The sequence below is a fragment of the Equus caballus genome, chromosome 1 (genome assembly GCF_041296265.1).
Source record: "Equus caballus isolate H_3958 breed thoroughbred chromosome 1, TB-T2T, whole genome shotgun sequence".
In the NCBI taxonomy this organism is placed as follows: domain Eukaryota; kingdom Metazoa; phylum Chordata; class Mammalia; order Perissodactyla; family Equidae; genus Equus; species Equus caballus.
Genome location: NC_091684.1, coordinates 157,075,129 through 157,090,370, shown reverse-complemented (window position 1 = coordinate 157,090,370; position 15,242 = coordinate 157,075,129). Strand labels below are relative to the sequence as shown.

Sequence of the window (15,242 nt, the reverse complement as noted above, 5' to 3'; positions counted from 1 at the left end):
TTTAATAAACCACATGGCAAAACAATACTTTATTTAATAAATGTATAGGAAATTACAATTTGAAAATTGCAAATACAGTACATATACATATGCTATAATCTTAAATTACATGGACAAACCATAACTTCAAAATCTTTCTAAAATCAATCATATGCAAAATACCTGGTTTCTCAAGGGGCACATGGAAAAGTATATACAATTTCTTAAACTGTGATATGGCTTACTTATTAACATCTGTTTATTTAGAGAAGCATAAGCTTTCCAAATATACAGTATCTTCCGGGTGCAAAGCTGACATACTGGCACATTCCAATTCTGTGTTACAGTTATTTCAGAACATACTTAATTGCAATATTTAAATTGACACTGTCATAGATTTAACTGAGAAAGCCTTCATAAATGTTTTCCAATCTTACCAAAAATCAGAAAATGTTTGTTGGTCCTCACCACATGATTAGAAGAACAGATTAAACCCTTGGTAAGTGAGAATTCAATGACACGCTGGCCTGAATGCACCCACACAATTCAATACAGCGGAACTCCCACAGCGATTTCTTCTCTCCAGTTTGCACGCTCCTACAACATCACAACCAATATCCCTGACTGGCAATCTGTAAAGGACATCTGAAGCCCTGTCTGGTGGGATGCACATAACAGATCTGTAGTTAGGGTTTGCAAATGGTATTTTGGTTAGAGAGATATTAAGCTTCATCAATTATTTGGAGATCAGACTTGCCTCCCCTCAACACAGCATATAGCAAGGTGTCACTATTCATTTGTGACTAATACCCAACTGGCTCATGAACTAAGCTTGGTTCAAAGACAAACTGAACCAAATGAACCAATCTTATATCTAGGAACACATTCTGTAACTTTAAATTTACTCTGTGTAAGGTATAGTCAACAGCAAAATTGCCTAAAACCATATTCCAAAGGGGCTCAAATTCTGTAAGAATGCCTTATTCGTTATGGGGAACCAATTAATATAAATGCATAAAAAGAAAATAAATTTAGCTAATTGTGCTTGTTTTGGAAATGAATGATTCTCTCTCCTGAAGTAGTGACAGTGGTGGTTTGAGGAAACACGACCCAGTCTTCTGAGCGAAGATCTTCTCTTGTGGGTGCGCAGGGCAGTCCATTTCGACCACACTTAAACTCTAAAGTTCAGTGAGTAGAGAACTCTGGAGCGGGAACCACCAGCTGTTAAAAAAAGGCTCTTCCCCACCTAGAAACACATTTATAAGTGGTGCTTTGTCTCTGAAAGATGGTTTTTCCTCACATTAAAATGACAGGGAAGCTCACATATCTGATCCTGCTTGTGTCTATTCTGGGAGAAGTCTACTAAAGGCAAACACTGTCAGTGAGGACACCTGGGTTCCAGAGACAGAGCCAGAACACTGAGACTCCTAACAGCAGGAAACTTGGTTTTAGAAAATGGAAATGAATCATCCAAAGTTGAAGAGGAAACAGTAAAATAAGAAATCCAGTGATTTGGCAAACAATACTGATGGGAGCTGCAGGTTGTGAAGATCTGGGCTCACGTTACACAAGGCACAGCTAATGGAACTGTATGCAGGAATCCAGTCGCTTCTAGTTCTGCATTTCAAAGCCCTCTAAAATATGCCTTATCGAACTACATCCCCCACATTATATTTCTAAGGCAGCATGGTCATTAATGAAACAATAGGTCTTTTCCTAAAATAAATCAGAAGGCTGCACCTGGCCAGAGTTGTGAAATATAGGTTTATGTACACAAGTAACTCTTGATTATTTGCAAATGTTAATTAAAACACATTGCACTGAAGAACTGCCCAGTTTTTACGTTGTGATCTGTTTTCCCAGTGCAAAATTAACAATGCGAGGTGCCTATCCAAACTCAGCCACAGCTTTCCACAGGACGATGGAGAGCTCTTTCCCGGAGAGCTGGCTGAGGAGTGTAACTCGAGGGTGTAGCTCAGCGGGTGAAGCCGACCAAACGCTCTGTGTCAGAAGCTGTGCGGTCCCTGGTCGTATCTGCTACGTTCACGTCCTTCTCTGTGGGTATTGTCAAGTTCCAAAAAGTTAAATCTATCAGTTCTCAAATCTCACAGACCCAGTAAAATACAAATACAAAATCTGTAGTTCTTCCTACAAAAAAACCAAAGCACAGGAAACTTCATGTGTACCTCTCATTTTAAGCAGAACATGATAATTAAGATTTACAAAAATTTTCAGTGTTTCTGCATTTTACAAAAGGATCCTTTTCAATTCTTGAATGGATTTAATAAGAAAAGTCAGATACACCTGTTTAAGATAAAGGAAGGTTTACAAGAAACAAGCTCAGCAGATACAGGAAACTGCAAATATGGGAAAACCATTAGCATATAATGCACATTCTTTCTTTCGCTAGGTACCCAAAGTCCATAAATGCCCAGATGCCCACTGAAATCCCTCTCGTTTATTCTTACTTGCCTTCTCTATTCAAGAATATTTTGACTTAAACAGTTTATATGCTCCTAAAATTTTTGAAAAATTCAAATCATTATTGTAAGTAGATTCACAATAAGAATCCCATAAAGCAAAATTTTCAATTCAAAAAACACTTACTGGGTTTTATTAGGTACCGTTAACCCTTATCAACCCTTTACTGGATACCATCAACTCTTAACAATCTTTTAGGTAAATCCAGGTTTTATCTTAGGTTTATGTATAGTGAGGAACATGGCAGAAAGATGAAAATCTGTTTCCTATTCTTCATTTATAAGTCACCTGCATGCCTATCTAGGATTTCAATTTCACAACTTGTCTGGTACATTGCGCTGACGTCTGTTACTCTGCTCTAGAACTATATCCATTCTTGGTATAAGAAACTGTCTCTGTTGAAAACGGACTCCTAATGTGCATAAAGGTAATCTAACACCAACAGTTGCAAAATGAAACATGAATATTCACAGCTGCCTCTCTAACACAACTGTACCAACTAGGCTGCCTTTGGTTTGGAAACTTTTGCTTAGCCTCTCACCCACACAGATGTAATGACCATCCCTATTCCAGTGCTTTAAACACACACACACAAGGTCAAAACCCTTGAAAGTTTTGTTTTCTCAGAGGAGTCTCTTCCCTCAATCCCTTTGAGCATTTCTGCTATGGTATTATTGGAAAACCTCAAAATGATATCTTAAGAGTTTCTGGAATCCATGGAGCATCCCAAACCCATATCATCAAACAGAAATTCTCTCTGGAGGAACGTGGTTAATCTACACGTGAGAGGTGGGGATTGCAAACTGAAACTTGGCCCTCCAGAGTTTCACCCTGAAAAAGCCCACACAGATTAAGTGGCATGGAGGTGGGAAGCAACGTCCCTAGCGAACTTTCTGTACAAAATGTAAGGCAGTTCTTAGAAAGACAGAGGACCACTGTTTACATTTGCAGTCTCTTGCTGTTCTTAAGTGAAGATAATTCCATGAACAGTAAAAGCGATTTCAAGAAGACTTAAATTTGAAAGGCCACACCCCATCCTTGCTTCTATATTTTGTTTTAAATTATCATATAGTAATTTGCGTTTAAGATTAATTTCTGCCATTCAGAATAATACTTAAAATATTTCCTAAATAATGACAGTGACCACAATATGTAAAGATCTGGTTTGATAAGATTGCAAATAACCAAAAATGCTAACTTTGAGATTCAAAACCCTGTAACATCTGGAAAAAGTTGTTTATAAAGTATTAACTATAACAATAACATTAAGACTTATTTGTGAAATAAAACATCTCTGAAACACTTAGGAATACATGCTTATTCCACTCTCTGGATAATTACTAGTACTTTCTGAAATCTGTTGAGAAATAATTTCTGTAAAAACAGAGAGCTGGGTGTCAAATTCCAGAAGCTGGGTGGCTGGGTGTCAAGATTAGATAATAATAAAAAAAAAAATTCAGTTTTCCAGCACTGGCTTGATATAAAGTGGTCTTTAAAAAGGATTTTTAAATGCAAATACTGAATTCTTGATGCTTCCTCTAGGATAGGTACTCTGTCATAACTAATGACGTACGGTCTCGGATTGTCTTCTATGAGGTATCTGTAGAGTCACGTCTCATTCTGTAAACAGTGTTTTGGAAACGTCTTCATCTGAAAATCATGGTGAAGTCTCAGTTTACCATTAAAGAGAAACTAGCACTGTCAGGCTGGAGTGACCGTTTCGGCGAGCCTGGTGCTTGATATGGACACAGCTGTCAGGGATCCCATTTTCTCATTAGTTGTGCATTTATTGCTCTCAGGTCTGTGACTGCAGGAGAATAAGGCAGTAGTCCCCAAAACATATCAAATTAGGTGCTGGAACTCTGACAATTTGCACAAGTTCTGTCCCCTTCTTGCCTGTAACTCTGAAGCTGAATAGTACATTTATACATGCCGAACGTGTGCAATAATAAATGCTTTGCTTTGGACTGCACTTCCTCCCATTTAGATGAACTTCCAGGAACTGCAATGTCAAGAAAATATCGTTACTATTCATCGCATAGAGTTACACATTAGTGAGTAAGACACAGGGAAAAAACAACCTTAATATGACGTCAACATAGTTATGTTAGTTTGACTTCTATTCTCTTGAAGCTATTCTGTTAGAGAAGTATGTCAGTCTACAAAGCCAGAATGGCTTCTCATTATTCCAATCTCACTAGTCCACTGTCAGGTAGAGAAAGAATACAAGACATCAGTTACAAGTATTTCATCTTTTGCACTTTTAAAAAAAATCACATGCATGTATTATTTTGATTAAAAAAATAAAAAGCATCAGTCTGTGAAATGATTTAAAGAAATAAAAACGGAGTCTAGCTTTTCTTATGTAGGAAAAACATGGTAAATATATTAATGCCTTTAATCTGAAGGCAAAAATGAATCTGATCAAAAAATCAAAGAGATAAAAAATTACTGCTCTGCTAGCAATATTGACCAGCAATTCACCTTTTTAAGAGCCTCACCCCTCCCTTAAAACAAATCTTTCAGCAGAAAAGTCTTCCTACTTAATTATAAGCACAGATTCCAAAGATAGAAGTACACCAACCCCAGTATTTCCCATCAGCAACATACTTAGCTGTATATGTACTATGGCAGTAGGTTTTCCTGAAGTGAGAGACCAGATATTTAAATCTTCCACTGAATATACATCTTCTATTTTCATCAGGGATTCTTTGATATAGTCTACATTCAAATGGCTTGGTACACCTATTAGTTCAGAATATATCACTTATAAATAAAGTTTACTTTGGGAAAAAAGTTACACATTACTGATAGGACTTTTTTTCAAAGAAACCAAATGGCTTTACCAAATTCAGTTTAAACAAACACTTTAAAATATATTAATACTTTAAGATAAACCATGCACACACATATAGCAGGATATATACAAGAGGTTAATAAACACTTAAAAAAATGTTCATTCTTACTAAAAAGGAATGTCAAGCAAACCAGAATACTTCATTTAACAAATCAGCTAGGATAGACAAAAAAAAGAAAAAGAAGAAAAGAAAGGAACATCTACTGATGATAAACTACTATTGAGAACTTATATTTACACACTTATACATAATATCAGTAAGGCAGGGATGTTGAAAATACAATAAAGTAGCAAGTTAAAAGGAAATTAAGGAATTAATAAACGACTAAACACAACTGCATTAAGAATCAGAGTTGCATTCTTGTCCTAGCTCCACAGTTTATTAGCAGAGTGACCTTAATCAAGGTATGTTACCCCTCTCAACCTCAATTTTCTTCTTGGTAAATGGGGATAACGTCTGCCTTAACCTCCTTTTCTTAGCTATTATAAGGATCCCACAGGTAACAGGGAGAGTGCATTGATTCCTATATGTCAGATGCACGTAAGGTGGTGTTACCACAGCCTGATAAGTATCAGTAAAAAGAAAGGAAAAGACATGGCTCCTACCCTTGAGTGTCTCCCTAACCCCCAGTCTGATTTAGGGAAGTAATAAGCCCACAATGGGGATGTTAGTGAGATCTTACCTTCCAGTATTATAACTACTGTGTCCCATATGATGCGAAATGTTGTAAAAGCCACAAGTAATGAAAATACATATGTACAGATGGGATCGGCAATCTTGTATTCTGGCTGAAAGGTGACAGATCAAAATTGTGTGATTAAACATAGACAGACATAAAACAGACTGTAAAGGAAAGCACAGCATACTCTTTCTCCTGTTCTGTAGCTTTCTTTAGCAGGACTGGATCTTGGATATTGCAAGTGAGAAATGTCTTCACTCTTTGTTAGACTGTTTAAATGCCCTTCCTTGTAGGACCTATTTCTAGAAGTTTAATCATCTGTTCTCTTGTTTTCCTCTGTGCCGTCTCTAAATCTTCCACCCAGAACCACAGGCAATCAGAGCTGGAAGGAGTTTTAGCAGCCATCTATCTGGTCTAAGCCCCTCATATGAAAGAGGAGGAAACTCAAGTTTAGAACTGAGGGACTTGCTCAAGGTCAAGGCATTTTAATGGCAGAACCAAGGCTAGAACCCTATCTCTGGATTTCTAGTCAAGTGTGCATTCCAGTACCAAGCAGTTCAGTGACAAGGCTTAAAACTGAGTTCTCCAGTGAAGGCACCACCAAAGCCAAGTACAGAGAAGTTACCCCATGAGGTGATACTCTTTTCTTCTGTGCCCGTGAAAGAGATAGACTGATGGCTCAATTAAGCCTGCATCAATGCAAATGAATAGGACTGGCTTTGGTGTACAGGATACTGATAAAAGACAATCACCATTAGTTTTAATGTTGAAATTAAATGTATGTTAAAATAGAAAAATGAACAATCATATTACCTTGAATCGTATGATGTACGCAGCTATTAGCACACCAACGCTCTGTACCAAATCCCCCAAGGCATGCACAAAAGCAGCTCTCACCGCCAGGCTATCCTGCCCATTGTTGTGTCCACACCCAGGACCTACGGTAGGAGAATCTGAAGGCAGGGAGTGGGAATGGGCGTGATGGTGACCAGACTGGTTCAACAGAAATCCCATTCTGTTAAAAATAAAATAAAACATTATTATTCTTCCTAATGTTATTGACAAAAATATCTGTTACTAATCAGACACTATTGAGGCAACATGGAACTCATTCATTTAATAAATATTTCAGCACCTATTATGTATCTGGTACTGTTCTAGACGCTGGAGTCAAAACAGTGAATAAGACAGACATGTCCCTACCCTCACAGAGCTTATGTTCTAGTAGGGAAGGCAGAGAAATAAACAAATCAATACATAATGTACTGCCAGGCAATGCAAATGCTTTGAAGAAAAGTAAAGCATTGCAAGGGGATGGAGAGTGATGGGGAAAGTGGTGAGAGAAAGTCTCTCTCGGATTCCACCTGAGCAGAGGCTTGAAAGAAGTCAGGAAACAAGTGGTGGTAGAAGAGTGTTCTAGGCAAAAAGGATACCAGGGCAAAGGCCCTGAGATGAAAATGTGCTCTATATGCTTAAAAAAAAAAGCAAGACAGCCATTGTGGCTAGAATAAAATGAGCGAGAGTGCTAGGAGATGAGTTGGAGAGGTCACAGGATCTTATTAAAAAGGCCATGGTAAGGATTTTTGATTTTATTCTAAGCATGAATGGAAGCCACTGGGCAGGGATTGGCAAACCACCATCTGTAGACTGTATTTGGCCCACTGCCTGATTTTGTAAATAAAGTTTTATTGGAACACAGCCATACTCATTTGTTTATACACTGAACATGGCTACTTTTGTTCTATAATAGCAGAATTGAGTAGCTGCAAAAGACATTGTGTGACTCTCAAAGTCTAAAATATTTACTATCTGGCCCTTTACAGAATAAGTTTGCTGACCCCTGATCCAAATGATTAAGTATATAACTTAAAAATTTGGTAGTTTTTAGGAAAAAACATTGGTAGTTAAAAAAAAATTGGGGGGGCCGCCCCATGGCTGAGTGTTTAAGTTTGTGCACTCTGCTTTGGTGCAGAGTTTCGCCCAGGGTTTCACCAGTTTAGATCCTGGGCGCGGACATGGCACCGCTCATCAAACCATGCTGAGGTGGCATCCCACATAGCACAGCCAGAGGCACTCACAGCTAGAATATACAACTATGTACTGGGGGCCTTTGGGGAGAAGAAGAAGGGAAAAAAAGAAGACTGGCAGCAGATGTTAGCTCAGGTGCCAATCTTTAAAAAAAAAAAAATCTTGGGGCCCGCCCAGTGGCAGAGTGCTTAAGTTCACACGCTCTGCTTCGGCAGCCCAGGGTTTTGCCAGTTTGGATCCTGGGTACAGACATGGCACTGCTTGTTAAGCCTTGCTGAGGCAGTGTCCCACATGCCACAACTAGAAGGACCCACAACTAAAAATACACAACTATGTACCGGGGGGCTTTGAGGAGAAAAAGGAAAAATAAAATCTTAAGGAAAAAAAAAATCTAGTTAACATAAAAGTATTATAAAAGTTAAATTAAAAAAAAAAACTGTCCTACTTAAATTCCTGATTGTTAGTCAAACTTCAGTATACCTGAGCAAACTAATGAGGAATTTATAATTCCAACAGTGTTTTATTAACATTTATAAGAAAAATTAATGTACTATATAATTTAAAAATATATAAAAATATCATTGCACATTACTGAATGCATGTATCTAAATTCACAGTAATTGAAAATATTGTGAAAACGATATAGAGTGTATGACACTATATAGGTGGATATATGTCATTATAAATTTGTCCAAACCCACAGAATGTACAATACCAAGGGTGAACCCTAACGTAAACTCTGGACTCTGTGATAATGCTTTATCAATGTGGGTTCATCAGTTGTAACAAATGTACCACTCTGCTGAGAGATGTTGATAACGGGGGAGGCTATGCATGTGTGGGGGAAGAGCGTATACGGAAAATCTCTGTACGGTCTGCTCAATTTTGCTGTGAACCTAAAACTGCTCTAAAAAGTAAAGCCAACTAAATTTTTTTAAAAGGCAGAGCTTACATTATGTTAACTGCAACCCCAATAGCTGCAGTAATGAGCATTATATCTCCATTTATTTCATATTTCATATGGATAGTCCTTTGGACAGCTTCATATAGGAGGAATCCCATAAGTATATACACCAAGAGCACACTAATCATAGCCGACAAAACCTCTGGAGGGAGAAATATAAAAAACAAATATATTAGAGCATGGTTATTAGACTTCATACAAACTAAATATTGTACAATCTTATATCTTCTCTCCTCTAAGGAGCTAAAAGCACTATATCATTTTTGTCATGTTATTTTTCTTATTTAAAAAGTACTTAGCAGTTTGCTTTGGATCCTCCATTAATTCGCTCCCACCACTCCCTCCTCCCCCGCATCTTTTTAGGGTGGAATTATGTATATTTACAGACCATACACATGGGAAAAGTGAAAAACTAAGAAGAAATATTTGTAAGATACATGACCGCAGACTAATTTCCTAATAGAAGAGTACACTTACAAATCAATAACATATAGAACCCATAGGAAAAATGGGTAAAAAACTTAGAAATAGTAATATACAGAAAATAAACAGAAATGGCCAATTTATCAAAATCAATCATAATATAAAAAATTTAAATAAGAATAAGATTCTTTTTTGTCCTTTACTAAATTGGCAAAGATTAAAAAGTTTGATAATAGCCAGAGCAAGGATATACTGGTGGAAGTAGCAAAAGGAACTATCTTTTTAGAGAGCGATTAGTAAAACTAATCAAAATTTAAAATGCATATATTCCTGGACTTTAGCATCTATCTGTTAGAAGAACATCCATATGTACGCAAAGGTATCTACAAGGTTTTTCACCATAGCTTTGTCTGTGGTATCAACAAAAATCTGGAGACATCTTAAACGTCTACCAATGAGGAACTTAATGAGTAAATTATGATATATACCTATAAGAGAATACCACATGGCCATTTATATAAAAAAAGAAAAAAGAAAAACAAAAATCGTGCAAATTGATAATCTCAAGAAACATAGTGCTATATCTGGGAAGTGGGACTAGGAGCTTGGGGAATTTATTTTTCACTTTCATTTTTTCAATAGTATTTGAAATGTTTTACGTTTCTACCACAAACACATATTACCTTTAGGCTAAAGAAAAACAAACACATTTTTTAAGGCATGCAAGTATTTATGAATGCACTTTGACCTAGGAATTCCTCTCCTAGTAATAGACATACTCATGTCAATTGAGTTGCACGTGTGCTAAATGAGGTATGTTATGAAGCTATTCATCAAGCATTGTATATAATAGCAAACAACTGGAAACAATGAAAAAAGTGATTAGTAGGGGCCTTGTAACATGGATACTATGCAGCTGTTTAAAAAAAAGGGAGTCAGGCTCTTTATATTCTGATAGGAATAATTTCCAAGATATGGTGTTAGGTGAAAAAAACAAAGTACACAACAGTGTGTATGGTATGTTACCATTTGTGTGAAAATTTAAAAAAAAATTATGTAAATAATAATCTGTCACGCAACCTTTGAAGGATTTACAAAATACTGATACAAAACTGCTTATGAGGAGAATGGGTGAGGAGAATGTGTGGCTAGGACAGGGAAGACTCTGCACTATTTTGCTTTTATATTATATAAATTTTCTACATGTGATAAAGTAGAAATAATTTTATATCTTTGCAAAATAAAAAATAGGGCAATGTGAAGTATATTTTTAAATAATTAACTAACATTATTATATTAAACAAATGTTGACACTCAAAACAATAAAAGCAAGAAAATACTTTCAAAGAAAATTTTTCTTTTAGAGAAACCAGACATTAATCCTGTTAAGTGTTGAAAGGTAAAACAATCTGGAAAACTGTTATCCAGGTCAACTCATTGCTCAAAGGTTTCAGACAGTTCAAGTATGTTGGACTTTGACACATTTTTATTCCAACTCATAAACTACAACACAGAAAAATTATCTAGCAGTTATAAGCTGTTTCCTGAAGACATCTCATTAATGTAGCCAAAACTCCAACAAAATTCTGTGCATCAAAAGAAGAAATGCTGGAATAAGACAAAAACATACAATTCCTATTCAAAACCACAGTACACCTAACATACTAATCCTCATACCTCCAAAGAGACAGAGGGCTGAAGAAGACAGAGACAAGACCAACTGAAACGTACAAGGCGGTGGAGATACTCAGTGGACTCTAAGCTCCTTGAGGATATGAGCAAGTCTCATTTCATGTCACATTCCTGTAGCACTCAGCAGAGTGACTGACATGTGGCAGTTACTCAGATATTTATGGATGAATTTGTAGGATGAAGTTAGGTTGAGCAAGAGAAGATAAAAGGTATACAATTTAGAAGAATAAGTTCAATGTGAATAATAGGTTATTTAGTAAATCCCAAAAAACAAGAAGTAAATAGGCTAAAAGAGAAGAATTAAGCCAAATACAAGACAGAAAATACATGGAATTTCTTAAGTTATAACTGCTGATGGTAAAATTTACTGTTGTCAGTGCCGTCGAATAGATTCTGACTCTTAGTGACCCTGTATACAGGAGAGGAACCTGGACTGGTCTTTTTGCACCATCTTCTTATCTTGAATTTATCAGACAATTCTCTGCTATTCACAGGATTTTCATGACCAATTTTTTCGGAAGTGGGTGGCCAGGTCCTTCTTCCTAATCTGGAAGCTCCATTGAAACCTGTCCATCATGGGTGACCCTGCTGGTATCTGAAATATCGGGTGGCAAAGCTTTCAGCATCAGAGCAACTCAAAGCCACCACAAAATGACAAGTGACAGATGACAGATGGGTGGTGTGGTTCCCTGACAGGGAAACAAATCCAGGCCGTGGTGATGAGAGCGCAGAATCTTAACCACTAGACCCCCAGGGCTGGCTGAGGGTATAATACACGCATACAAATAATCTAAAGAAAGAAGAAATAATTAAAAATATTTAAACTGTAAAATCTCATGTACTAGTGGTAGCTTCCTCCTTTTACTCACAAAGAGAGAGAACTTTAATGCTCTTTAAAATTGGTATTTAAAAAGTACCAATCCAGGGGTCGGCTGGTGGTGCAGCAGTTAAGTGCGCACGTTCCGGTTCAGTGGCCTGGGGTTTGCTGGTTCAGATCCTGGGTGTGGACATGGCACTGCTTGGCAAGCCATGCTGTGGTAGGCGTCCCACATATAAATAGAGGATGATGGGTATGGATGTTAGCTCAGGGCCAATCTTCCTCAGCAAAAAGAGGAGGATTGGCAGCAGATGTTAGCTCAGGGCTAATCTTCCTCAAAAAAAGAAAAAAAAAGTACCAATCCTTCTCAAACTCTTCCAAAAAAACAAAGAACTTTAATCATGTGTCAAGGTTGAAGCTGGCAATTAGACCACCATAGTTTTAAGATGCCTTAGTCAAATTTTTAATATGAATTATGAAGCAATACACTTTCCATTTATAAAGATTCATAGCTATACAAGTTAATGACATGTTATTGCTTATAAAAGTCTAAAACCAATAATTAAAAATTCTTTCAAACCCACCTATAATTAGGTTGACCACACTTTCTAGTTTTCCTAGGATCGTCCCAATTTATGCCTGTTGTCCTAGCATAGTTATTAAAAGTGCCCCATTTCACTCTCAAAAGTGTCCTGGTTTGGATGATAAATTATACAGTTACCTTGTAAATCTGCCAGGTAAAATACTGGATGCTCAGTTCAATTTGCATTTCAGATAAACGACAAATAATATATATATATTTTTTGAGGGAGATTAGCCCTGAGCTAACATCCACCGCCAATCTTCCTCTTTTTGCTGAGGAAGATTGGCCCTGAGCTAACATCTGTGCCCATCTTCCTCTACTTTATAATGGGACACCTGCCACAGCATGGCTTGCCAAGCAGTGCACAGGTCCACACCCAGGATCTGAAGTGGCAAGCCCTGGGCCGCCGAAGCAGAGCACGCAAACTTAACTGCTCTGCCACGGGACCGGCCCCACAAATAATTTTTCAGTATATGTCCCATGCAATATTTCAGACATATTGGGCACCATGTAAGAGTGTGTGTGTATGTGTGTGCTAAATGTGGCAACCCCACATCCCATGATAATTTTCCTAAACACTTAAAATTACCTTTTTGTGAACTCTTACATAAGGCAAAATCACATTCAAAATAAAATAAAATGAAAGTCAGTAAAGCATGAACAGAGTTGCTTGGCAGGGAGGATTCCCACCCTTGGAAGGCCGCCAGGCCCCTGAGGACTGCAGCTGGGAACTTGGTTTTCCACGCCACAGTTTTCACCCACGTGAGTAGCACAGAAGGGACCCCAATGCCTGCCCACAGCTAATAGTAATAGAATTCAGCTGATTGCTAGAAATTCCCAAAATGACATATTAGGACACAGCTATCAATGATACCCCTTTTCTAGCAATTAATAAGGAGTATGCCTCATATCTGGTTCCCTTGGTGAAAAGCAAAGACATTCATCTGTTATTTTTTATTTTAATCACTTGTCAAAATTTCTTCTCAACAGAATACTGATAAATGCAAAAGAAAAAAATCCCCAAAATTTTAAGTAGACTTTTAGGGCTGAGATTTATGATTGAAAAGTATAAGGCACAGATAATACTCTACAGCTAAAAATCCTTATAGTAATAACATCATTTAATCTGACAAAAAGAACAAAAAGCTCTTTCATTGTGAATAAATTAAACTTTGGTGAAATATCACGAATAGGACTAATTGGTGTTTCAAATTTTTTCTCATAGCGTTTTTAACATGATGGAATGCAGATAAACATAGGCAAGATGTTTTTTCCCCAGATGTTTAAGAGGGAGGGAAGCTTTCAATCAACACCAAATTATGATTTGCTCCAGTCTTCTCCTTCATACTCTGGGTTGGTCTCCAGTCACATACTAACATACAATAAAGGTTTTCGGGACAAAAGGAGTGTATAACATGGATTTTTCATTTTCTAAAGGAGACCCAGGAACTTTCACAATTGAAACTCTAGATTTCTGTGAGGGTTACTACCCCATTAGCTTTAGATAAACTTGACTAAATGGAAATTTAGCAAAATGAAAAACTCTTGAATGAGACTTTTATGGAAATTCTAGAAAACCTATTATGATAGTAGTTCTAACATATTGCTACTCTACACACAAATAACTAAATCACTCCACCTGGCTGAACTGTAGCATTAGAGGAGGGAGCAAGATGAGTGAATACGTGTTTTTGTTCTAACACCACTTGGGTCTTTTCATTCAGCTAAAATATAAACAAATGTTTATGGTCAATGATCTAATAAAGACCAAAACATACCCTGAATTTCACAAACAGGTAATAAACAGTTTTGGTCTGAATGGCTAATAAATGGTAAGAAAAAAAATTAAAAGGGATAAAACATAGATGTTATCAAGTTTTGATAGCACATAGAGGGCTGGCCCTGCGGTCGAGTGGTTAAGTTTGCACGCTCTGCTTCGGTGGCCCAGGGTTTTGCCAGTTCGAATCCTGGGTGCAGACATGGCACTGCTCATCAAGCCATGCTGAGGTGGCATCCCACATGCCACAACTAGAAGGACCCACAACTGAAAATACATAACTATGTACTGGGGGGCTTTGGGAGAAAAATGAAAAAGATAGCACTATATAATATGAAAAATGTTTACAGCACATTTTAACACATCTATAAATTGCCAAAACTAGAGGTTTTCAGGGTTCATATGAAAAACACTGAGTCTTTCTCTGCCCTTCTTTATCCTCCATCATAGTACCTTATTCTTTCTTTTTGTAGCATTTAATACAGTTTATGATTATGTTGTGCCTGTATACATATTTACTGCCTGTCTCCCCACTCTACACTATTATTCATTCATTGAACAGGTAACTATTGAGCACCTATTCAGTGAATGAGCAGCAATTTGCTTCAACTATGTAAACCACACTCAACCCGAGTATACTTGCTTTTCATGAGTGCTGCCTAGACGTACTGGCCTATCATAACTGTTAACTTTGCTAATGCTATGATGCCAATAATGAGTATATTTCCCTTAAATTATATAACACTTGTCTTTCTATTGCCTCAAAGAATTAGATAGCAAACATCTAAAGTCAGGTTTCAGAGGTCTATAAAAATGAACACGGAAGGAGAGTGGAGATACATTCTCTCTTCTACTTCCTTTCATGCTATTCCTCTTTTCCACCTTCTTCCAATAAAAGTTAGGAAAGAAACAGAAAGAAAATCAGTGGGCTGTACTCGATGTTCCTAGGACTTCCAAACCA

General features: G+C 37.1%; 1 protein-coding gene across 4 annotated transcripts in view; it reads right to left on the bottom strand.

Annotated features, from left to right (window-relative positions):
• SLC30A4 (solute carrier family 30 member 4) overlaps positions 1–15,242 on the bottom strand; it is a 31,921-nt gene continuing 16,679 nt past the window's right edge. For all 4 annotated transcript variants that reach the window (XR_011426772.1, XR_011426770.1, XM_070237171.1 and 1 more), the window contains 5 exons: positions 8,978–9,131; positions 6,811–7,012; positions 6,001–6,106; positions 5,071–5,205; positions 1–4,462 (listed from right to left, as the gene is read on the bottom strand). Coding sequence is in view for 2 of the 4 variants with exons in the window: in XM_070237171.1 (XP_070093272.1) it covers positions 4,308–4,462; positions 5,071–5,205; positions 6,001–6,106; positions 6,811–7,012; positions 8,978–9,131 (752 nt within the window). In the remaining 2 variants the exon portion in view is untranslated. The remainder of the gene's footprint in view (positions 4,463–5,070; positions 5,206–6,000; positions 6,107–6,810; positions 7,013–8,977; positions 9,132–15,242) is intronic.